At 35.6% G+C, this 26,107-nt stretch overlaps 1 protein-coding gene across 1 annotated transcript in view; it reads right to left on the bottom strand.

Moving 5' to 3' along the window:
- The window catches only part of TRHDE (thyrotropin releasing hormone degrading enzyme), a 417,970-nt gene that overhangs the window by 169,033 nt on the left and 222,830 nt on the right, over nt 1-26,107 (bottom strand). Inside the window, exon 6 of the mRNA XM_005571555.5 lies at nt 10,804-10,941. Within this exon, the coding sequence (XP_005571612.1) occupies nt 10,804-10,941 (138 nt within the window). The remainder of the gene's footprint in view (nt 1-10,803; nt 10,942-26,107) is intronic.

The raw sequence follows: 26,107 nt of genomic DNA, 5'->3' as shown, positions 1-26,107 counted from the left end.
ACAAGAATCCTGGTAGAGTGAAAAGCATATCAGTTAGAAACAATAAGATGTGAGTCCTAGGTCTGACGTTTAGGAGCTGGAGCACATCATTAAACTTTCTAGGCCTCTATTTACTGTTATGTAAATTGAAGATAATAATATATACCTTATATTGTACAAGTGTGGGAGATTAAATAAGTGGATGTTCAGTGACAAAAAACAGCTGATACTATTATTGCCTATTATTGCCATCATATAGCACACTAAAAGCCTATTGTCCAACCATTTTACAGAAATGACCACAAGTGTTATATTTAACCAATACATGTAATATACCAGATACTGTAGGACATCTAAAGAGTATCACAAAATAGTGATCTATTACATTCATTTGTTAGTATATATGTAATTGATTCACTGTGAGTAGGGAAAGCAAAGTCTAAGAAGGACCTGTTTTAAAAAATAAGAGCCAGGAAGACTTGCAGAACAGGAGGCTAATTGTGCCTGAGGCAGGAGAGGGAACAGACAGCAGGAGAGTAGCTGAGCTCACAGAAGGGGGTCCCATGAGGTCCAGGGCTGAGGGGTCAGGCCACATGTGATGAAACCCATTAGAAAACTAAATGACTGGGTAATACAATCTTTCTTTCCCCTCTGGAATTCATATGGAATTACCTTGGAAATTCCTTAATCCTATTTCAAGAGCCAATTCTTTTTCCTAATTCCTATAAACAGATGGGATCTTTCCCTCTGAAACACCAGAATGTTTTGTTTATATTGTTTTTCTGACATTTACTTTAATTTAACTCAACAAATACTTATCAGAGTGCTTTCTGCACACAGGCAGTATAATAGGTACTGGAGATACATTAGTGATAAACCTAGACATAGATCTCTGCCTTTATGAAGCTCACATTCAATGGGGGAAAGTGGAAAGCCAAACAATATAGTAAATATAACAAACAAAATAGTAAATATAGGATCAGAATAACAAAAATGAGTGGGGAAAAAGAGTGAAGGTTTCAGTTCCAATTTTAAATGGGAGGTCTTCTTGAGAAGGTGACATTTAAGCAAAGGTTTCAAGGAGAGCAAGCTGGGACAATGACACTATGTGGAGTAACATTTTTCATACAAAGAGAAAGACCAATTCAAAGGCCCTCATGTGGGAGGGAGTTTGGTAGAGCTCAGGGGAAACAAGGGAGCTGGTAGAACAGTAGCACCATTAGTGAGGGGAGAGTAATAAGAGAATAATTCAGATAGATAAGAGATAAAATAAGAGTCAGGGCTCCATAAGTCACTGGGGAGAATAGAATGAGTAGAGATCAGGAAGGGATTCGTGGGTCACTATGAAGACTGTGTCTTTTATTATTATTTTGTCCAGGCCGGGGGAGGGTCATTATGGAATTTCCAGCAAAGAACTGACACAATATGACACAGGTTTTATAAATATCACTCTGAATGCTTGGTAAAGATAGGCTGTAGGAGAACAGGATTAAAAGCAGAGAGACGTTGCAGAAAATGATTCTGGCAAAATGGTGCTGATTTAGACTGGGGTGGTATATTAGTCCATTCTCACATTGCTATAAAGAACTACCTGAGACTGGGTAATTTATAAAATTTAAAGAAAAGAGGTTTAATTGGCTCACAGTTCCATAGGAAGTACGGGAAGGATGGCTGTAGAGGCCTCAGGAAACTTACAATCATAACGGAAGACAAAGAGGAAGGAGGCACATCTTACACGTCTGAAGCAGAAGGAAGAAAAGAGCGGGGGAGGTGCTACACACATTTAAATAGCCAGATCTCATGAGAACTCATTCACTATCATGAGAGCCACAAGGGGGAAATCCACCCCCATGATTCAATCACTGCCCACCAGGCCCTCCTCCAACACTGGAGATTGCAGTTCAAAATGCGATTTCATGTCCTTCTCCCATTGCAAAATACAATCATGTTTTCCCAGCCATCCTCTAAAGTCTTAACTCATTCCAGCATTAAACAAAGTCTCATCTGAGAAAAGGCAAACCTCTTCCAACTATAAGCCTATAAAATCAAAACAAGTTAGTTACTTCCAAGATATAATGGGGATACGGGCATTGGGTAAATACTCCCATTCCAAAAGCATTTGGAAATTGGCCGAAACAAAGGGACTACAGGCCCCATGTAAGTCTGAAACCCAGCAGGGCAGTGATTACATCTTAAAGCTCCAGAATATCCTCCTTTGACTCCATGTCTTACATCCAGGTGACACTAATCCAAGGGTTGGGCCCCCAAGGCCTTAGGCAGCTCTGCCCCTGTAGCTTTGCAGGGCTCAGTTCCCATGGCTGTGCTCAAGGTCTGGCATTGAGTGTTTGTGGCTTTCTAGGGACACGTTGCAAGCTGTTAGTGGATCTATAATTCTAGGGTCTGGAGGATGGTGGCCCTCTTCCCACAGTCCCACTTGGCAGTATCCCAGAGGGGATTCTGTGTGGGGACTCTAACCCCACATTTCCCCTCCACACTGCCCTAGTAGAGATTCTCCATGAGGGCTCTCCCCTGCAGTAGATTTCCACCTGGACACCCAGGCATTTCCACACATTCTCTGAAATCTAGGGTAGGCTCCCAAGCCTCAACTCTTGTCCTGTTTGCACCCACAGGCTTAACACCACATGGAAGTCACCAAGGGTCATGGCTTACACCCTCTGAAGCTATAACCCAAGCTATACCTTGGCCCCTTTTAGCCACAGCTAGAGCTAGGGCAGCCACAATACAGGGTGTCATGTCCCAAGGCTACACAGAGCAGCAGGGATATGGGCCTGGCCCATGAAACCATGCTTCCCTCCTAGGTCTCCAGGCCTATGATGGGAGGACCCGCTACAAAGATCTCTAAAATGCCTTCAAGGCATTTTTCCCATTGTCTTGGCTATTGACATTCAGCTCTTCTTATGCACATTTCTGCAACCCACTTGAATTCCTCCCCAGAAAATAGGTTTTTCTTTTCTATCACATGGCCAGGATATGAATTTTCCAAATTTTTACACTCTGCTTCCCTTTCAAATTTAAGTTCCAGTTTCAGACAGTTTCAGATCACCTGTTTGCTCACACATATGAGTATACACTGTTAGAAACAGCCAGGCTACATCTTGAAGGCCTTGTTGCTTGGAAATTTCTTCCGCCGGACACCATAAACCAGCACACTCAAGTTCAAAGTTCCCAATCAGTTCCTCATCTCCATCTGAGACTTCATCAGCCTGACCATCTCTGTTCATACCAATATCAGCATTTTGGTCAAAATCATTCAAAAAGTCTCTAGGAAGTTCCAAACTTTCCCATATCTTCCTGTCTTCTTCTGAGCCCTCCAAACTGTTTCAACCTCTGCCCATTATCCAGTTCCAAAGTCACTTCCATATTTTCAGGTATCTTTATAGCAATGCCCCACTCTTGGTACCAATTTTCTGTATTAGTTCTCACATTGCTACCTGAGACTGTGTAGTTTATAAAGAAAAGAGGTTTAATTGGCTCGCAGTTTTGCAGGCTGTATAGGAAGCACGGGTTGAGAGGCCTCAGGAAACTTACAATCATGGTGGAAGGCAAAGAGGAAAGAGGCATATCTTACAAGGCTTGAGCAAGAGGAAGAAGAGAGTAGCAAGAGGAAGAGAGAGAGCAACAGAAAGTAGACAGTGGCAAGAGGAAGAAGAGAGTAGAATATCTTGTCTCTGCATGACAGGATCAAGGGTGGCCTGGGAGCTTGGAGTTGCCATCCACTGAGATGGTCCATATCATAATTTGCCTTGAAATATATTTATTTGTGAAAGACTTTGTAGATAAGAGCTCAGGATTCAAACTTAGATATATCTGTCATCAAATCCTGAAATGTTTATTTGCTTAATATCTGATGCTGTGGTAATCACTTAAGTACCTAAGTGTAAGTTTCCTCATCAGTAAAATGAGTTAAAAATGCCTGCATGCCAAGTTTTCTGTCAGGAGTAAATGGGATAATACCTGCAAAGCATTTCACAAAATACATTGTACATAGTAAGTGATCATTAAATGATAGATATGCTTTAGTAGTACTCATAGTACAATTACTATTATTATTTCATGTGTTTTATGTCTTCTATTGGGTTGCATTCTTTTCTTGCTCTTTTTGTTGTTGTTGTTTGTTTGTTTTAGTTTGTTTTTTGACATAGGATTTTGCTCTCTTATCCAGGCTGGAGTGCAGAACTATCATAGCTCACTGTAGCCTCTAACTCCCAGACCCAAGCATTCCTCCTCCCTCAACATTCTGAATAGCTGGAACTAGAGACATGCACCATGATGCCTAGCTAATTTTTAAAAAATTTTTAAATGTTTTGTAGAGATAGGGTCTCACTATGTTCACCAGACTTGTGTTGAACTCCTGGGCTTAAGCAGTGCTCCCATCTCAGCCTCTCAAGGTGCTGAGATTACAGGCATGAGCGACCATGCCCGGCAGGGTTGCATTCTTGAAGAAAGGCATCATCTTTTTTTTCTTCCCCCTTGCAGAAATAAGGCATACTGTGTGTAGCATTAATAGTGCTCTCTCTGCGCATTAATCATCACCTGACTGGCATGATTTTGTGGATGAGGAGCCTGGTATTACAAGGGATGATAGATGCAAATGGATGATTGGCCTTTCCTATTCATTTCTAAAGATGACAGAAATTTCACATGTTGACTTCTGTTGGTCAAAGGGTTTTCAAATTTAAGGTGTGGAATATATTGGCAAAGCACAGCAAGTTAGATTTCTACCACCATCACTTTTTAAAAAATTTGTGTCCCCAGTGTTCCTTTGAAGATTTTTTCACTTGCTAATTCTCTTACCTTTTATTTTATGTAATTTTGTTTGGTGTACAAATATACTAACCATGACATAAGAATTGCTGGAAAAGTGTTCTTGTTTGTAAAGGATCTCTTTAAAATTGAAGTCATTTTGAACTCTGTTTTTCTCTTCCAAGCTTATAGCAACCCTCTCCACCTTGGCATCATATGTAAATTTAATGAGCATTCACTCACTTTCATCATCTAGGTCATTGGGTCATTGATTCTTGTTTCCTTTGTGCTTCTAGAACAAAGAGATTGTCTCAATCCACCTATTCCAGTCCTTCCAGTCTATGGACAGTATTTTCCTGCTTCCGTTACACTTCAAGAATAAAAGCATTTTCAATCTACTATTAAAATGGGAAACTTGTTATTTCACCAGACCTAATTTTTTGAAATAGTGTAGTTTTCATGTTTTTCTCTTCCCATTCTTAAAAATGCTTGCAATTTTAGGAGTTTTTCATTTGTTTAATAATAGTCTTGGGACTATCCATATGGAACATTACCCAGTATTTCTTCAAAGGCAGTCAGCTCTTAAATTCAATCCCAAATTAGTAGCTGGCCTATTGGTTCCTAACCTTTATTTTTTGTATAATCTTCTGTTCTGCTATAATACATTTCTTTATAAAAAGTTATTTAAAGTGTATTGTAATTACTATTCAGGGAGAATAACAAAAAAACAGAACTGGGAATAATTAGAATAATTATTAAGGGAATAATTACAAGAGATGGTAAGCTAGCAAAGCACTGATGCAATGAGGGTTTGACTGTTGGCAGAGGTTAATGTTGACTAGTAACAGAGACCTTTAGGGAGAACAACACAGAAGAGCAGTGGCAAGAAATTTTTATTGTGTTACACACAATATTACCAAATATAAGTGATGTATGCTACAACTCCAGTCTCTACAATCTTTCCTGAATTGTCCAGAACTATCAATATCAACTCCATCTCTACATCTACAGGAATATTCTTTTTAGAATGCAATTTTAATTATGTTACTCCTCGGCTTTAAATTCTCCTTGGTTCTGTTTGACCTTTTGGATAAAATACAAATTTCTGTCTGGGAACAGTGGCTCATGCCTGTAATCCCAGCACTTTGGGAGGCTGAGGCAGATGGATCATGAGGTCAGGAGTTCAAGGCCAGTCTGGCCAATATGGTGAAACCCCATCTCTACTAAAAATACAAAAATTAGCCAGGCGTGGTGGCGGGAACCTGTAGTCCCAGCTACTCAGGAGGCTGAGGCAGAAGAATTGCTTGAACCTGGGAGGCAGAGGTTACAGTGAGCTGAGATCACACCACTGCACTCCAGCCTGGTCAACAGAGCGAGACTTTGTCTCAAAATCAATAAATCAATAAATCAATCAATAAATAAAAATTCTTAGTGTGAAAGGAAATGTCTTCCAAGTTCATATCCCGCTTATTCTTCCAGTCTGTCTGCTACTCAAAATTCACATTCCGCTATGATTATGTTTAACTCTTTGATGTTCCACTTAATCACCAGTTTTCTTTTCTGAGCTTCCTCTGAAGGATGATTTTCTTGTTTTCTTACAGTTCCCCTCTACTCCCCTATCTCGTGACTGTATCTTGTAGATATTCCTGTCATAACTCCTTAGATTCTGAGGTGGCATCCGTTACTTTTTTTCTACTGATCGTTTTCTTTCGGAAATTGTTCCTCCTCTACTTTGAGTGATCCCAGGAGTCCTAACTGCTATGGGACTTTTGTCTCACATCACAGAGGATGAGCTCATGACATTCACTGACCAGTCAGAATACTCCATCCCGGCGGACACAAGGATTGGCCAGTGATAATCTCTTTCCTAATCAAAACAAATCATAGCCCTTTGGGGAAACAGATATAGATTCTATTGTATGGGAGTCAATTTACTCTTTCTCTGAACTCAGTAGGGACACAAAATTGAGGCCCATATGAGATGAGTCTTAGTGCATCCTAAGGATCATCCAGAAATTAAGTCAGAGAGAAAGAGAGCCAATAAACTGAAGAAAGGTAGATTTCTGATGATATTGTAAATATCTAACTCAACCATTCTGAAAGTTAATACTACATATCAAATTTACCCATTATTTAGTCAACAAGATTGAATAAATTGCTCAAGATGACTTCAGGTAGGTGTCAACATTTAATATGGAAATATTGCTGGATAGCACTCATATGTTACTGCACTGGTTTATTTATGTTTTCTCTCCTTTGTGTATTACTGATTGTTAGATCTCTTCTACTCAGCACACAGTGCCTAGAACATAAGCACAGGCTTAAATGATCTTGGAATAAATGTTCCAGCCAAGCTTGTTAATCAAATATGAAAATAATTAAGAATACTGGCTCTGGAACCTGATTTTCTGGGAAACATATCCTTGAATTTACCATAACTCAACATATTTATCTTTAAAGTGAGGATGATGATCATAACAACCCCATTAGATGCTTATAAGAATTAAATTATATAATAAATGTAAAATGTTAGTTTGGTGACTAGTACAGAGTATCCATGTAATAAATGTTAGCAATTATTATTTATGTCTCCAGAATCATCTATATTACCTGTCATACATCCCAGAATGATGTTGTTTAACCTACAAAACCCAACATAGTTTACCTTTGTTCTACTTACAAAGTAATTGGTTATTACCCATTATGCACATACTAGTTTTCTTATAGGAAGAACCTGAGTGAAGCCAAATCAAAGAACAAGGCTAGGAAACTGAATTTACATCAAGGCCTGATGCTGGATTATCAAAATGAAGTCCCTGAAATTTCAGCCTAAATGTTTTAATCCTCCTTTCTCCATATTCACATTTGAAAATTATTTTTCAGATATGCCAGCAGATAACTGGGTCACTATTTTTCTCCACAGTTTTAGATGTTTGATTTGGTACTATGTGAGGGAGTCCACACAATGAAGGCCCATCGAGAAAGCATGATGAACAAGTGGACAGAAAATCAATAAGGATACAGAACACTTGAACAACTCTATCAACCAACCTCACCTAATTGGCATTTATAGAACACTCCAGCTAACACTAGAGGAATACATATTCTTTTGAAGTGGATACAGTACATTTACCAACACATATCAACTTCTGGGTCATAAAATAAACCATAATAAATCTAGGAAGATTCAAGTCATACAGAGTATATTCACTGACCACAATAAAATTAAGTAAGAAATGAATAACAGAAAATTTTCTGGAAAAATCTTCTAATATTTGGAATCTAAATAATACACTCTGAATAAGACATGGGGAAATTAACAAATGAAAGGGAGAATTAGCAGGCATTTTAAAGTGAATGAAAATGAAACTTAAACATATCAAAATTTGGGAGATTTCCTAGGTGGTACACTTAAGAAAAAATTTACAGAATAAATGCTTAAAATGGAACAGAAGAAAGGTCTCAAGTTAATGACCTCAGCTTCTACCTTAGGAAATTAGAGAAAAGAAAAATTTAAATTCAAAGTATGTAGAAAAGGGAAATATTGATTAGAGAGGATATTTACGAAATAGAAAACAAGAGAGAAAATCAATTACAACAAAAGATGTTTTTCTGAGATCAATAAAATTTATAAATGTTCAGCTAAACAAATCACAAAAAAAGGAATAATACACAAATTACCAATATCTGGAATGAAAGAGGTTATATGATTAGAGTTATTAAAGGGATAATAAGGGAATATATCCTCTAAAACTTTATGCCAATAAATTAAACATTTTAGATGAAATGGGCCAAGTCCTTGAGAAAGAAATAAACCACCAATGCTCACATTAAAATAAATAAATAACCTACCACATATTAACAAAATTAAATCATTAGTTAAAAACCTTCCCAGGGAGAAAATTTCAGGTCTCTACTGTTATACTGGTAAATTTTAACAAACATTCAAGAAAGACATAATATAAATTTTATACAAATTCTCCCAGAAAGTTGAAAAAGATAATAGTTGCCATTACATGATGCTAGTATTATAGTGACAACAAGGAAGACGTTACAAGAAAGATAATTAGGCACTAATATCCCTCATGAGCACAGGTGCAAAATTTCTAAACATGTTTTTAGCAAATTGAATCTGACAATTTATAAAAAGGATAATATATTATGACTAAATGACATTTGTCTCAGAAATGCAAAGATGGCCTAACATTAAAGAGTTAATCATTATAATTCACCATAATGACAAACTAAAAAACAAAAAATATATAACCATCTTGATAGATGCTGGAGAAAAGCATTGAATTGAGTCAACACTCATTTCTGATTAAAACTTTTAGCAATGTAGAAAGAGCATGCAACATCTTCAACCTGATAAAAGGCATTTATAAATATTTAGAGACATACTAATGGATAAAGACTGAAGGTATTGCTTCTAAAATTAGGAACAGCACAAGGGTTTGCTTCACCACTTCTATTTAATATTGTACCAGATAAATAGGCAAAAATGAACTGTATCCTATGTATAGCAACACAAAAATTAGAAATGAAATTTCAAAATACTACTATTACAATTGCCCGGAAATGTGAAATACTTAGGGATAAATCTGAAAAAAAAATATGAAAAATGTATTCAGTAAGAACTACATCATGGACAGAAATAAAGGGGACCTAAAGGAACTGGAGGCATACTGTATTCATGGGTCAGTCAATATTGCTAAGATGTCAACTCTCCCAAATAGTTTTATAAACACAATGCACATTTCTGCAATTCCAGTATAATTTTTGTAGGACTTTACAAACTCATTCTTAAACTCATATGCAAAGGACCAAAGAAACTTAAAAAAAAAAAAAAAGAAAAAGAACAAAGTTGGAGGACTAACAGGACCCAACCAAAATATTTTGTGTGTGTGTTAACTACAATAAACGCTTCAGGGAATAACTTCTACCTTCCTAGTTATTTGCATGCTGCTATTCATGATATCTTTTTACCCCTCACAGAGTATCAAGAATAGTATTCCAGACTGGGCATCAAGGCTCAAACCTGTAATCCCAGCACTTTGGGAGGTCGAGGCTCGTGGATCACTTGAGATCAGGAGTTCAAGACCAGCCTGGCCAACATGGTGAAACCCTGTCTCTACTAAAAATACAGAAATTAGCCAGGTGTAGTGGTACATGCCTGTAGTCCCACGCTGTAGTCCCAGCTACTCAGGAGGCTGAGGCAGGAGAATCACTTGTATCCGGGAGGCAAAGGTTGCAGTGAGCCATGATGGCGCCACTGCACTGCAGCCTGGTGACAAAGCGAGACTCCGTCTCAAAAAAAAAAGTACATAGAAATTCCAAAAAATGCAATTTAACCTACACTAAAGATCACAGCAGACTTTGATCCTATTTCAACCATCATTAAGTGACTAGTACGTGTAAAACACGAAGAGGCACATCATCACGTTAAAATTAGAACAACGAAGAGATACAAAGAAAAATCCTAATCCAAGTAACAATGGGAAAAATTCATATTTACCTTATTTTTACATTTAGTCATTGGCTCAAAATTATTCATTGCCAAAGTCTAGTCTTTTTAAAATTTTATTTGTTATGTTTAGTTATTCAGGAAACATGTTTAATTTTCAAAATATCTTTCAAATAGTACATATAAGATGCATGTATCATGTCATTACCTATATCCATTTGTATTGGCCCATCAAAATAAATTAGTATTTAAGGGCATTGGTGAAAATTAATTTGTCACTATATGGGTCAGTTCTTTTATTAATAATAATAAAAACTGACATTTACATAACTTCGTTTGTAGAGCAACTTCATATTGATTCTCCAAATATTTATTAATATTTCCAATATTTCTATGCATTATTTGGCAAACATTAATCTCCATTTTGCCAACTTTTAAAGCAAAACCGTAGCTCATGAACCTAGTGACTCTGTTTTGTAACTCACAGTCTATGTCTATCCGCCCAGAAGAAAAGAAAAATATACACATCTAACATGAATTAGTTTAGCTATCTTGGTAGTGAAATATCTAATTGGCACTTTGTTCTTTATTCCCACCTTTTTATATGCGATCCAGTCAAACACCCTGTCAATATCTGTTGCCTGCAGCACTTCCTGTGATACTGGATGGGAACTGACCAAGCCGTCCAGCAGCATCACTTCATGCAGAACATCGGTCAGGAACCTCTGTTTTTCCTGCAATACAGTAGACAGGGCAATATCATAGGTGATTCATAGTTAGAGAGAATGTGTATGATGACTTGAACATAATGTATGTCACTTAATTGCTGATGTTGATCAGTCTTCCAAGGCATGACTCAACTCTAAAGTGAACCCAGTAAAAATGCTCCTTAAGTTACTCTAAAACGAAGGTGGTTGACTTAAGCTCAACATGAAACAAAATCAATGGACTACATTGGTCCCTAAGTAGATAAAAACAGTGAACTCTTGTGTTTTAACAGTGGCTAAAGCAAATTTGGACAATGGGCAGGCAATAATAACAATGATAAGATGCAGACTTATTTGTGCATTTTACAGGGTAAACATTATAATTCCAGTCCCAAATGAACTTTTAGGTAAGTTCAATATAAGAAATACTAACCTTCTGTTATTCATACCATGGATTTCTAATACCATTTAAACAGCTCTTTTTTTTTTTCCCTGTCCTTCCCTCCCTTCACTCCCCCTTCACACACTCGCATAAAACACACACACACATTTATTTTCTGAAAAAATTTCAAGAGACCACAACTAGTAATAAAAGGCACTCTTCACATCAAGCTAGAATACTGGTGGATGTATTTGGGGATTCAAAATAGTGGACATAAAGTGGAGACCAATCAGTATTAATAATCCATTACCATGAAGAAATGAAAATAGAAAAATCATGAGATTTCCATTTTCTGCATATTGAGACGTTAGCATTTGCTCTGGTAAAAGCTGATTTGCTATGTTAAAAAATAAACTGTAAAGAAAAAGTACTTCTCTGTTTTGGGGTTTTTTGTTTGTTTGTTTGTTTGTTTGTTTTGGAAAGCCCACTTTAAAGAAACAGCTAGGGTTTTGTTAATAGGAATGCTGGCAGCTAGTAGTCTTCTCGGCCTCCTGCCTTCATTGAAAGAGGAGAGTAAGAAAAAAGAAATTGCAAAATATAACAAGGGCTAAATAGCCCCTAGATAGTTGTGACCTGAGGAGTATCATTACAGAGATTAACACTCCAATGCTTAAACTGCCCTAGCTAATTCTGAACTCACTCCTGGAGTCTCCTAGTTTTGAGCCCAGCAGATAAACAGCATGTTATTTCTCAGTGAGTTGTAATTTCAAGCTGAGAATACACCAATCCTGGATTTAAAGACATGGAAATGGAGAAAAAATATGCCAAGAAAAGAATTGTTAACTGGACATAAATGTGTGTGGTAATTTAAATTTGGCTTTAAAGAAAGATTTCTTTTCAACCTCATTAGCTCTATGATTTAGTATGTTTAATTGATAATGTATTTAATTAGGCATCTGACTACATACTGCAAGGTTTGTTTTCTAATAGATTATGTTTTATAGTCTATGGTCCATATATTTAATTTCTTCAGTCCTCTCTTGCTCTAAGAGCTTCACAGCAATGATCTTTTCTCCATCCAAGAGGATTATATGGTAATGACAAATCATACTTTGAGTCCCTGAGGGCTGCTCCGGATCCTAAGAGGCCACAGATGAGAAGTTCAAACTTAGACTGAATTAAACGACAAATATGACATAAATACTATATTTCTTCTCAAACCAATTTCCTAATTCCAGACAAATTAAAAAGAGTAGAATTAGACTTTATGCTTTAAAATTTTAAGATTAATAACACCAATATTCATATTGTTTATTTAAGTCCACTGAGAAGCAACAATAAGATCTCAGAAAAATAGCATAGTCTTAGAGAATAAGAAAAATTTATGTACCAATTTCAAAAGAAAAAATTTAAGGTTACTTTTAAGCAGATATACAATCTTGTTATTCATTCAATTTTAAAATGTAGATGAAAACTATCTGATATTAGAATTAATGGGAGAAATAATGAAATTATAATTATACTTCAACTTGACCAATGAACACTTTTGTTTATAAGAAATACCAATTAAACGTGTGATTCCATTCTGAAGATAAAATAATATTTAGCCATTTAAACAGCAATTGCCTGCTCTTTTACAAATCATTCAAGCACCTGATCTAAAACAACCAGGTAAAGTGAACTTAAAATGATGCTTTATTTAAATCTTAATTTTAAAAGTTGGTAACAATAAATTCATATTGATCAATATTAAAATTTACTAAACATACCTTGGTTTGCTAGAAATGTAATTTTTAAAATGGTATAAAGAAAAATGGCCATGTAATTTAGAAAATAAAATCTAAATTCCAAAGAGAAAACTTTCCTGTTAAAAGAAATATGAATTATATATTATATTATTGCCTCATGCTTCTGGAGGAAAACAAAAACAAATCTTGCCTACTCAGTAGACTTTCAATAAGCAGTGTTTAAGTTTTGTAGTGCTAAATCATTAGCAAAAGATTCATCTGTCTACCTTGTTGGAGAGAATGATACTGTGTAATTGAAAAAAATAAAAAAGTTTATATGCATAAATGGATTTAGAGAGAGGGGAAACAAAGAAAAAAGCCTGGCAGGAGAACACTCACAAATCCCAGAATAGCTAATACCTTAAATTGAGGAGGAAAAAAGAAAAGTCTAGCCAGAGGCAAACTCAATTTTACAGACTTGCAAAGAGTTTCCAGCAGAGAAGGTGCTAATTTTTTATAAAGACCTGTGTCACTATAAAATAAGAAATGATCTCAGCTTGTCAGCCCTGGCAGGGGCTCTCATCATCATCAAAATCAACAACATCAGCAAGATTAAGTATTGGTTAATTGCCTACTGTTTACCTGAAACTATGAAAGCTTAAAAATAAAGAAATCCTAGCTTTAATGTGAGGTAAGAGATAAAACAGAATATTTGGCCATAGTAAATGAAACACTAGTTTCATCTTACAGGCTGAATGTGCTAAAGGGATTTCGAGAAAAACAATACTGATTTGGTTTGACTCTGTGTCCCCACCCAAATCTCACCTTGGATTATAATAATCTCCACATGTCAAGGGTGGCGCCAGGTGGAGATAATTGAATCACAGGGGCTATTTCCTACATATTGTTCTCCTGATAGTAAATAAGTCTCACGAGATCTGACAGTTTTATAAATGGAAATTCCCCTGCACAAGCTCACTTGCCTGCCGCCATGTAAGAGGGCTCCTCATTCACCTTCCGCCATGATTGTGAGGCCTCCCCAGCCATGTGGAACTGTGAGTCAATTAAATCTCTTTCCTTCATAAATTACCCAGTATCACATATGTCTCTATTAGCAACATGAGAACAGACTAATACAAATTCTGTTAAATGAAATGATTCGTGGAACATTTAAAGGAAGAAGTAGAATTTGATCTAACTCTTGGCAGGAAATTTAAAGTTTGGTGTGTGTGTGTACACATGCATGGTGAAATAATATATTTGTGGTGAATATTCAACAGGTACTTATCATTTTACATCATATTTTAAGGTCACCATGATAAGTGACCTAACACTTTGAAAAAGCAGCACAATAAAACAAAATGGAGAACTTTAAAATCTGTTTACAGTAAGTTCAATGTCAACAGTAACCATAAATTCTACCACTTCAATGTAGGTGCTACCTAGAGTAGTTGAATATGTGCCCACATTTAAATAGTTACAATAATATCAAATATATCATTTTGTATTCAACTATTTTCAAAATTCTATTGCATTTGAATTTTTGGAGAACAGTACAAAGGCATTTCAGAAAAGTAAAGAAAATGTGAGTAAATGTAGAGTTGAGAATGAACACCATATAACACTGCCATTATTTTATGTATTCACTCATTCATTTAACAAATATGTATTAAATTACCACTCTATGCCAGATATTGTGCAGCATTCGAGGAATGAATATATAAGCAAAAACTAGGCCCTAACCTTAAATAACTCAAGAGTAGAACAAAAAGTACAAAAAAGTACAGATAAACAGCAAACTGTAATATAATATGATGGATGCTATAAAACACAGAGGATGAAATGATTAATTAGTTCAGAAAAGGCTTCATAGAGGAGGTGACATTAAAGTGGGTTGTTGAAGGATGAGTGTTTACTCAGATAAATGGGGGAAACAGCTGAAAAGGGCAAATCTGGCAGAGGAAACACGAAAGAAAGATACTCTGTATTCTCAATTATCAGGTTGAAGTTTTTTTCTTTATAAATAGGCAGTGGCAGGCATAATGGCATAATAAAAGTAGTGTCTTAGGAAAATTAACTTATCTGCCATACACAGGATTATTTGATGCATGCAAACAGGAGACAGGAAGTGGGATGTGGTGATGATGTATTAGAACAAGATGTTGCTGAAGGACTGTTGGATCTGAGAGATATTTTGAATGCAAAAATTCAACCAATGTTGATACTTTGATGCCTTGGTTCCCTTAGTAGATAAAAGAGAGGAAATACTCAGTGATAGCTACATAGCTTTTAGACTTGATGAAACCCCCCCACCACCAAAAAAAAAAAAAAAAAAAAAAAACCGGGGGAGGAACTACTGACAGAAATGGAGAGGTAGAAAAAAAGTTTGGTTTGGAGGATATGCTAAAAACATCTAGTTTTAGATATTTTGCAAGAAAAATTAAGGTAAATATCTAAAAAGATATGTGCCATAGGCAACTGAAAGTAAAAGCCTGGGTCTGAGATAAGAGGCTAGTGCTAAAAATCTTTTGACAATAAACTGTAGTCTATATATATATGTGTGTGTGTGTGTGTGTGTGTGTGTGTGTAATATCACAAAGAATTCACTCAAACGTTATTTATTACAGTATTAGCATTTCATATATTGGTATTCAGTAGCATCTGTGAAGGGAATTATCAATAGTTCTTATCACATTAGGCACACATGAGAAATTATATTTCTTTATGTCTTGTAATGGCTTCTACCTGAACACGTCAAAGTCTGAGGGGTTAAAAGAGAATATGCCTGGCATAGCCACAGTCACTGGTGATGGATGGAAAATAGGAAATAAGAGTAAGGATTTTGGCAGGTTCCCCTAGGAAGGCTGACTAATTTTAGGGAAGAGCAACACAAGGCAGATACTTCGACTTTGTCACCAAAAAAAATACACAAAAAAACAAACAAACAAACAAAAAACAAGCAAACAAACAAAAAGCAGACCAAAAAATCATAGAATAATCTAAATCAAGATCAAAGAAAGTCAGATACATCAAACCAGAGACAAAGAAGAAAAGAGCCAAGACTGAGCCAATTCAAGTAGTTGTGAGGTGTTCATAGGCATGGAGAAAGCAGAAGAAAAATTATCAAAGAGACATGGGTTACATCAGAGCAGCTACAAATACTCAATTTTCTAGAAGGATAGATCTGAACATAAATGGCTTTTCTGGTATTCCTAGGATAAAAGGGAGACACATTGAAGCCTCCAGACTGGATATCTGCCACTCACTGGCTGTATGACCTTGAGCAAGTTACTCAAACTTTTTAGACCTCAGCATTCTCAGTTGCAAACATATATGGTTGTGAAAATTAAATAAGATAATTAGTTCTACAAATATTTATAAGCAAATATTTATAGTAATATTTATTAAGCACCTGCTACATCTTAGATGGTATGCCTGGTTCTGGGATTAGAAAGATACAAAGACAAAGGATACTGGCAAAGGCTATAGATACTTGCAAAGGCTATAGAAGTATGATAGACGAAGGTGAAAACAAATGTTAAAACACAACTTGCTACATGTAAAAATGGAAGTAGGTTCAGGATGTAGTGTGACTACACTGAAAAGGCTGCTAATTATTCTGCCTTAGGCAGGGTAGAGTTTGAATTGAATATTTAACGCTGATTTGAGTTTTCTAGGAGGAATGGCAGAAAAGGGCATTCTTGACAGAAAGGAATATGTGGGAAAAGTCATGGAGACCTTAGTGTGGTTTGTTTGGGATACTACAATGTTTTGTGTGGCTAAAGGCAGATTTTAACATAGCAAATTACTAGTAATGAGAAAAAAAAAGATAGGCAATAATGAAATCATCAAAATTTGTCCATGCCTAGTCAGAAAGCTAGTGTTAGGAAGTGACATCATCAGGGCTACATTTAGAGATATAACTCTGAATATCTCTGAATAGTAGGAAAGCGGACTAGAGTGATAAACAACTAGAAACAGAGAAACAGGACAACATTGCATAATTGTGCACAAATAGCACACAATATGTGCTTTGCCTTTGTGATCAAAACACATTGCACCAATTATTTCTCTAAAACTTAGCTCGATTTTATAACCAACAGTGATCAACCAATGTATTTACTTTGAAATCCAAAATGCATACATTAAATATAGATATAAATGTAAATGTAGGCAGACTGTAGATGCAAATATATATATCCAAATACAGTTATTTCATTTTTCAGTATTTTCATTTGTTTATGTAATATCATATTCTAGATTGTAATGTTCACAATATCTGGATATAATTTCTTAGGAACAGATAAAGGAAGTTTTTTAATGCTGGAATCAAACCAATAGAAAGTCTGACTAAAATTATAATGCTTGAAAAATGCAATCTAATTCCACATATGTTTCCCGACTCCCTCATCTACAGGAGGTCCTGTGTTAGAAGCAAAGGAGATATAATTGAGACAGAATTCTGCCTTTAAGCAACTCCCATTATGGTATGAAAGATAGATACACATACAGCCCATTAATGCCATGTGATAGGTACAGTATTATTAATAGTATAAAATACTGTGAGAGTAGAGAGAATGTTATGAATAAAAATGCTTTCAGTGTCTAAGACTATGTTGATTCAAGTTTACTTGATCTATCATAAAGAGAACAAATAAGATATATAATTTATGTTTTACTTCTCTGGAAATCTATACTATAACATGATAAAGACTTTTAAGAATACCTAGGTTAAACAAAATACCACATGAATTTTTACTAAACTGAATTCCTTATTTATACAAGGCTAGAATGAAGGATAAACACATAATTAGCATTGCACAGTTGGTGTTTTTCCTTCTTGTTTTTCATTACCTACTCAAATCATGACAAAGGTTAAAGCAGAGAAATATGATCAAGAATTGAAAAGAAGTAAATATATTGGGGGAAAATATCCATCAGATTTTAATCTATGTGAAATAGTATCCCTGTAACTTTGCAATTATCATCTTTTGTAAGCATACAGCACAATGCCATATTTGAAATTAGAAATTATGTAGACTTCAAATTTCCTATAACATTGAAAGAAATTTACTTTGTAAATTTTATATTGTCATCCAACTCTTTATAAAGTTCTATAATGTACAAAAGTATTTTAAGTTCTACCAGTTGAAAGTTAGCTAGATTTACTAGTGAAAAATTATATCATCATTTAGTTGACTAGTAAATAATTTATGCACAGTTAAATCATACTGAGGGAGAAAGTAAAAGCTTGTGAAAATAAATGTTGCTTCCATATACCAATGCACTTTAAAAATTAACATTTCAAAATCTCATGTGTAAAATATACTTGTCCAAGATGTTAATAATTATTTTCACTTGCAGCCTGTTAAAACAGTCCATTTATACTAAAGCCAATCTTGTGTAAACACACTTATATACAGAAGGTATTTTTGAAAAATAATTTTAAAAATAATCACCACTAATGCCTACAATGAAACAAGCACTGTACTGAAAAGTTTATGTGTTTGTTTGCATAACATTTTATTGGAAGTGTTACATGATCACAAGACTCCAGGCATATCTCTTACTGATATAACATTATTCTGTGATTTTGCATAAGCATTACAATTAACTGAAATAATGTGTTCCATATGTTATTTCTTTCAGCCATCAACTACATTTCATTCAATGCCAAGCTACAAAATCTCTAAGATGCCTTAATCAGTGCATAAACTAAAAAAGCGATTATGTTTTTATAAGAATATCTCAGATGATTTTGTGCCTCTCATAATCCCAGATAACCCTCTGCACAGTTTTTATGAGCTTCTATACTCTGGAACACGATGAACACAGAGAAAGTGGGTTAAATTGTGGGTCTGTTCCATGACTAAACCCTTCAGCTGCCTCATGTTTTGTTTTTAACATCCAAGCTGAATGCGTCATGTCTCATTTTATCCAAGATGTGATGCAGCTAAGGGAAAATGCTAAGATAGAACACAAAACGAACTTAATTATATACAACCAAATTCTTATCATTCTGCAGACTTACTCAAGAATCTTAAAAATATAGCAATATTGATACAGCAGAAGTTATCAATCAGTCACTCACATTTTCATTACTTATGATAATCCTGGGTCTTATGGAACAATTGTGAATGTGCTTCAAATAATGTCAATCACAGTAATAATTATGAACAGGTTGTCTAATTACATAGCTCATTCTGATTCTAGCGGCCCAAAAAATCACTGCAAATAATCGCCATATGCCATGTGCTTATCCTTTAAAAATATGCATGTCATTTAGCTTTCATTTATTTGTGAGGATTTCTTTTTTTTTTTGTTGCTTAAACTATGAATTGTGATTTAAAGTGTTCTTTTTAATAAATATTATTGTGTAAATTTAAGGTATACAACATAACATGGAATATAGATAGATAGTAAAATCGTTACTACAGTGAAGCAAATTAATATATCCATCATCTCACAGCTACCTTTTTTTTTTTTTTTGGTTTTGTGGCCAGAGCAGCTAAAATCAACTCATTTGGCACGAATCACAGACACAGTACAATTTTATTATTTATAGTCCTCATGTTGTATCTTAGACCTCTAGACTTGTTCATCCTACATACCTGTTAATTTGTATCCTCTTAACTACATGTTCCCATTTTGGGACCACCTCTCCACCTGTACCCACTGCCTTCTTTTCTATCTCTATATATTTGAGGGTTTTTTTTTTTTTTTACAGATTCCATATATTAGTGAAATCATGCAATATTGTTCTTTCTGTGTCTAGCTTTTTCACTTAACATAATTTGTCGTATCCATGGTATGACAAATGACAGACGTATCCATGGTATGACAAATGGCAAGATTTTGTTCTTTTGAACAAAGTGTGTGTGTGTGTGTTTATACACAAAATTTCTTCATCGACAAACACTTAGGTTGCTTCCATATCTTGGCTGTTGTGAGTAATGCTTCAATGAACACTGAAGTACAGATATCTTTACAAGACGGTGATTTCATTTCCTTTGGGTATGTAGGCAGAAAAGGGATTGCTAGGTCATGTGGTAGTTCTATTTTTAATCACTAAAGAAACTTCCATACTATTTTCCATAATAACTTATATTTCTACCAAGTGTACAAGACTTTCCTTTATTCCACAGCTTTTCCAACATTGGTTATGTTTTAACTTTTTGATAACAGTCATTCTAGCAGGTATGAAGTGGTATCTCATAATGATTTTGATTTGCATTTCTCTGATGACTAACAATGTTGAGCATCTTTTCATATATCTGTGGGCTATTTTTATGTCTCTTTTGGAGACATGTCTATTGTGGTCTTTTGCTCATTTTCCAATTATTTTTTCAATTATTAAGTCTCATATGTTCTTTATATCTTTTGGACATTAATACCTTATTAGGTATATGGCTGGAAAATATTTTTTTCCCAATCCATAGGCTGCCATTTTATTTTGTTGTTTTCTTTGCTGTACAGAAGCTTTTTAGTTTGATGTAGTCCCATTTATTTATGTTTTCTTTTGTGGGCTGAGCTTTTGGTATATCACACCAAGATATCATTGTTAACAACAATGTTCAAGAGTTTTTTCCCTACGTTCTCATCTGAAAGTGTTATAGTTCCAGGTCTTACATGTAGGTCTTATCCATTTTGAGTTGATTTATATAGATGGTGTAACTCAAAAGCCTCATTTTATTCTTTGACATATGGAAATCTAGCTTTCTCAGCACCATGTATTAAAGACACAATCATTTTCTCATCGTGTCTTCTTGGTAGCATTGTCAAAAATTAGCATAGCGTATATATTTGGATTCATTTCTGGACTCTATATTCTTTTCCACTGGTGTATGGGTCTAGTTTAATGCCAGTACCACCCTCTATGATCATTATATCCTTGTAATATATTTTAAATCAGGAAGTGTGATGTCTCCAGCATTGTTCTTCTTGCTGAAGATTTCCTGTGCTATTCAGGGTTTTTTTATGTTTCCATATAAATTTTAGAATTGCTTTATTCTATTTCTGTGAATAATGCCCTTGGGATTTGGAGAGGAATCATGTTGGATATGTACATTGCTTTTGGTAATATAGACATTTTAACACATTAATTATTCACATCCATGAACGTGTAATTTATTTCCATTTATTTGTGTCTTCTTTTTTATTTCTGAGTTATCTGTTCAACTTCTTCACTTTAATTTTTTTTTATTTTTTGATTTGAATCTTCTCTCTTTTTTTCTTAATTTTTTTTTATTTTTTGATTTGAATCTTCTCTCTTTTTTTCTTAATTAGGCTAGCTAAAAGCTTGATGATTTTTTTTTTCCAAAAAAAAAGCTCTTAGTCTTATTGATTTTTTCTATGGTTTTTCCATTCTGTATTTGATTTATTTCTGCTCTGATTTCTATTATTTCTTTTCCCCTGCTAATTTAAGATTTAGTATCGTCTTCTTTTTCTAATTCCTTGAAGTATAATGTTAGATGATTTATTCTGGAGCTTGATTCTTTTTCAATGTAGGCATTTATTGCTATAAAATCCTCCCTTAGAAGAAACTACCATCAGAGTGAACAGGCAACCTACAGAATGGGAGAAAATTTTTGCAATCTACACATCTGACAAAGGGCTAATATCCAGAACCTACAAAGAACTCAAACAAATTTACAAGACAAAAACAAACAACCCCATCAAAAAGTGGGCAAAGGATATGAACAGACATTTCTCAAAAGAAGACATTCATACAGCCAACAGACACATGAAAAAATGCTCATCATCACTGGCCATCAGAGAAATGCAAATCAAAACCACAATGAGATACCATCTCACACCAGTTAGAATGGCAATCATTAAAAAGTCAGGAAACAACAGGTGCTGGAGAGGATGTGGAGAAATAGGAACACTTTTACACTGTTAGTGGGATTGTAAACTAGTTCAACCATTATGGAAAACAGTATGGCGATTCCTCAAGGATCTAGAACTAGATGTACCATATGACCCAGCCATCCCATTACTGGGTATATACCCAAAGGATTATAAATTATGCTGCTATAAAGACACATGCACACGTATGTTTATTGCAGCACTATTCACAATAGCAAAGACTTGGAATCAACCCAAATGTCCATCAGTGACAGATTGGATTAAGAAAATGTGGCACATATACACCATGGAATACTATGCAGCCATAAAAAAGGATGAGTTTGTGTCCTTTGTAGGGACATGGATGCAGCTGGAAACCATCATTCTTAGCAAACTATCACAAGAACAGAAAACCAAACACCGCATGTTCTCACTCATAGGTGGGAACTGAACAATGAGATCACTTGGACTCAGGAAGGGGAACATCACACACCGGGGCCTATCATGGGGAGGGGGGAAAGGGTAGGGATTGCATTGGGAGTTATACCTGATGTAAATGACGAGTTGATGGGTGCAGCACACCAACATGGCACAAGTATACATATGTAACAAACCTGCACGTTATGCACATGTACCCTACAACTTAAAGTATAATAATAATAAATAAATTAAAAAAAAAAATCCTCCCTTAGAACGGCTTTTGCTGCCTCTCATAGGTTTTCGTATGTTGTGTTTTCATTCTCATTTGTCTCAGTATTTTTTTTTTTTATTTCCTTCGATTTCTTCTTTGACCCATTCGTTGTTCAGGAGTATGTTGTTTAATTTCCACATATTTGTGTATTTTTCACGATTCTCTTTGTTATTGATTTCTAGTTTTATACAGCTGTGGTCTGAAATCATGCTACCTATGAATTCAATTCTAAAACTTGTTTTGTGGTCTTACGTATGGTATATTCCGAACAATGTTCCATGGTTCTACAGAAGAATGTATATTCAGCTACTATTGGATAAAATGTTCTATATATGTCTACTAGGTTCATTTGGTCAAAAATGCAACTCAAGTACAATATATCCTTATTGATTTCATGTCTGATTGATGTTTCCATTGTTGAAAGTGGAGTATTGAAGTCCCCATTATTGTACTGCTATTTATTTCTCCCTTCATGCCCATTAATATATGCTTTACATATTTAGGTACTCTAGTGTTGGGTGCATATACATTTACGATATTTATACTCTCTTGATTATTTAACCTCTTTCTCATTAGATAATAACCATCTTTGGCTCTTTTGATTGTTTGTGATTTGAAGTCTATTTTATTAGATACAAGTATAGCCACCCCTGCTTTCTTTTGGTTACAATTTACATGCAATCCTTCCACCCCTTCACTCTCAGCCCGTGTGTCTCCTTAAAGCTTGAGTCTCTTGTAGGCTGCATCTAGTTGGATCTTGTTTTATTATATGCTCAGCCACTCTATGTTTTTTGATTAAATAATTTAAGCCATTTACAGTCAAGGTTATTATTGATAGATTAGTATTGCCATTTTATTCTTTGTTTTCTGGTTGTTTTATAACTCCTTTGCTCCTTTCTTCCTTTCTTATTATCTACTTTCGTGATTTGATAATATTCTGTAATTCTGAGCTTTGATATCTTCCTAATTATTGCTCGTATATCTGCTGATTTTTTTTTTTTGTGGTTGTCATGAGGCTTACATAAAACATCTCATAGTTATAATCAACTGTTTTAAGCTGATAACAACTTAACTTCTGTTGCATACAAAAACTCTGAACTTTTACCATCTCCTTCCACAGTTTATGTTTTTGATGTCACAATTTATATCTTTTTATATTGTGTGTTCCTGGACTTTTTGTAGCTTTAGTTATTTTTGACTTTTAACCTTCATACTAAAGATATATTGGATTTATATACCACCATCACTATATTGAAGTATTCTGGATCTGACTATACATTTACCACTACCAGTAGTTTTATACTTTCATACATATTCATGAGAGTAATTACTATTCTTTAATTTTCATTTGAAGAACTTCTTTAAGTATTTCTTGTAAGTACAGTGGTAATATATTCATGTCACTTTTGCTTATCTGAGGAATACTTCATTTCTCCTTAGTTTCTGAAGGACAGAATTGCTGGGTATAGTATTCTTGTCTAAAAAGGGTTTTTTTTCTTTCAGTACTTTGAAAATATCATCCCATTCTCTCCTGGCCTGCAAGATATCTGCTGAGAAATACACTGATAGTCTAATGGAGGTCTCCTTATATGTGACTATGCTTTTTTTCTCTTGCTGCTTTTAAAATTTTCTCTTTGTCTTTCACTATTGATAGTATAATCAAAAAGTGCCATGGAGAAGAAATCTTTGAGTTGTTTCTGTTTGGGGACTGTTTGGGGACTTTTGACCACATCACTTCCAAGACTTAGGAATTTTCAGCAATTATTTCATTAAATAAGTCTTCTCTTTCTTTTTCTCTTTTCCTTCTGAAAATTGCATAATGTGAATATTTCTTTACTTAATGGTGTCCTATAAATCCCATTGACTACACAGTTTTTAATTTAAAAAAAAAAGTTCTGACAATCATTTCGAAAGAGCTATCTTCAAGATTCTTCCTTCTTTTTGTTCTAGTCTGCTGCTGAAGCTCTTCAGTGTATTTTTTATTTACAGCTGAACCCTACAGCTCCATAAATTTGATTTGGTTCTTTTTTAATGATATCTATCTCTTCTTGTTGAACTCCTTACTCAGATAATGAATTGCTTTCCTGACTTCATTGTCTATTTGTATTCTTTTTGTATGTTGTTGAGTTTCCCTAAGATTACTATGTTAAATTCCTTATTAGGCAGTTTGTAAACTTCCATTTCTTTACAGGTTAGTTGCTGGATAATTATGTCCTTTGATAGAGTCAGGATTCCTTGCTTTTTCATGTTTCTTGTGTCCTGCATTTACATCTGCATATTTAATGGTACAGTCACCTCTTCTAAGCTAAGAGTGGCTTTTGGAGGCTAATACTTTTACCTGCAGATGGTGCCAACTGGGCAGGGTGAAGGTGCTCTGGTTCCATGTGGGTGAAGTGGCATAGTCTTTGTATAGCTTCTTCAGTTGTTATCTACATTGGCAATAATTGTGGTACCTCAGTGGTCTTGGCTGCAGGAATTTGTGGAAGTGATGGTGACTGTATAGGTTATTAGGGCAAAGACTTTAGGGATCCTTCTCTTCTTATCTTCCCCACAGTAGGAGTCTTATCTGAGGGGATCTCTCTTGGTGTCAGGTCTGACATGGCCCACAGGCATGGTACTTGGATACAAAGCACGGTGCTCAGATAAACTATGAAGACAGGTTTCTGGGATCAGGGTCTTATAAGACTAACCATTATAGCACCTGGGACTTGAGTTGCAGCTTCACTTTCCAAGGTATGAGTGGGTGCAGTTCTCCCACAGAGGTAAGAACTGTTGCTCTGAGGCACATCCCAGCAACCTGGACCCAGGGAACTGGGGTGTGGCTGTAGTTTTGATCCTAAGTGTCAAGGCACAGTATTGACATATCTCTGGGGAAGAATAGGTTCGCCAGAGGCTAAAGCCTCCTGGAGCAGGGTACAGCTGCAATGCAGGACCTGGAACCAACAAAACACAGCGGGGTATGAGGTACCACACAGTGGTGACTGTAGACCCTGAGATGATGGAACTAAGCTGAACGGGTTCTGTGACACCAGGTGCAGCAGCAGCAAGTACCCAGGAATAGCAAGATGTCTATACGGCTTGGGAGCTGAAGGGTAGGAAGTAGTGCAGAAATGACCACTCCCTATAGAGGTGGGACATCTTAGAATCTCAATCCGGGCACCTGCTCAGCCTGGAGGTCAAGATAGTACAGCTCAGCCAAAGCTCTGATTCACCAGGACACATGGTATTAAATCTTCTCAGCCCCATAAAATGTGACTACATGGGTCAACAGAGCCTCTGCATACCTTTGTATGGGGCAGGACTGATAGTTAGCTGTGACACTGGGGGTGAAACTGCTCTGGTATTCCTGAGACTCGGATCCCCAGGGACAGGATGCTGCCTCACCTGTAGAATGGGGAGGGGTCAACTGCTCTGGTGTGGCAGAGGCCCCCTGATGTCCCCAGGGGCAGGGCACTCAGCTGTGATGCCAGAGATGTGACTGTTGTGGTGTGCAGGAGGCCTGAGGTCCCCAGGGGCTGGGGTGCTACTTCAGCTCAGCTCTAGGAG

This window comes from Macaca fascicularis, chromosome 11 (assembly GCF_037993035.2).
Source record: "Macaca fascicularis isolate 582-1 chromosome 11, T2T-MFA8v1.1".
Taxonomy (NCBI): domain Eukaryota; kingdom Metazoa; phylum Chordata; class Mammalia; order Primates; family Cercopithecidae; genus Macaca; species Macaca fascicularis.
This window is presented reverse-complemented; position numbering and strand designations above follow the sequence as displayed.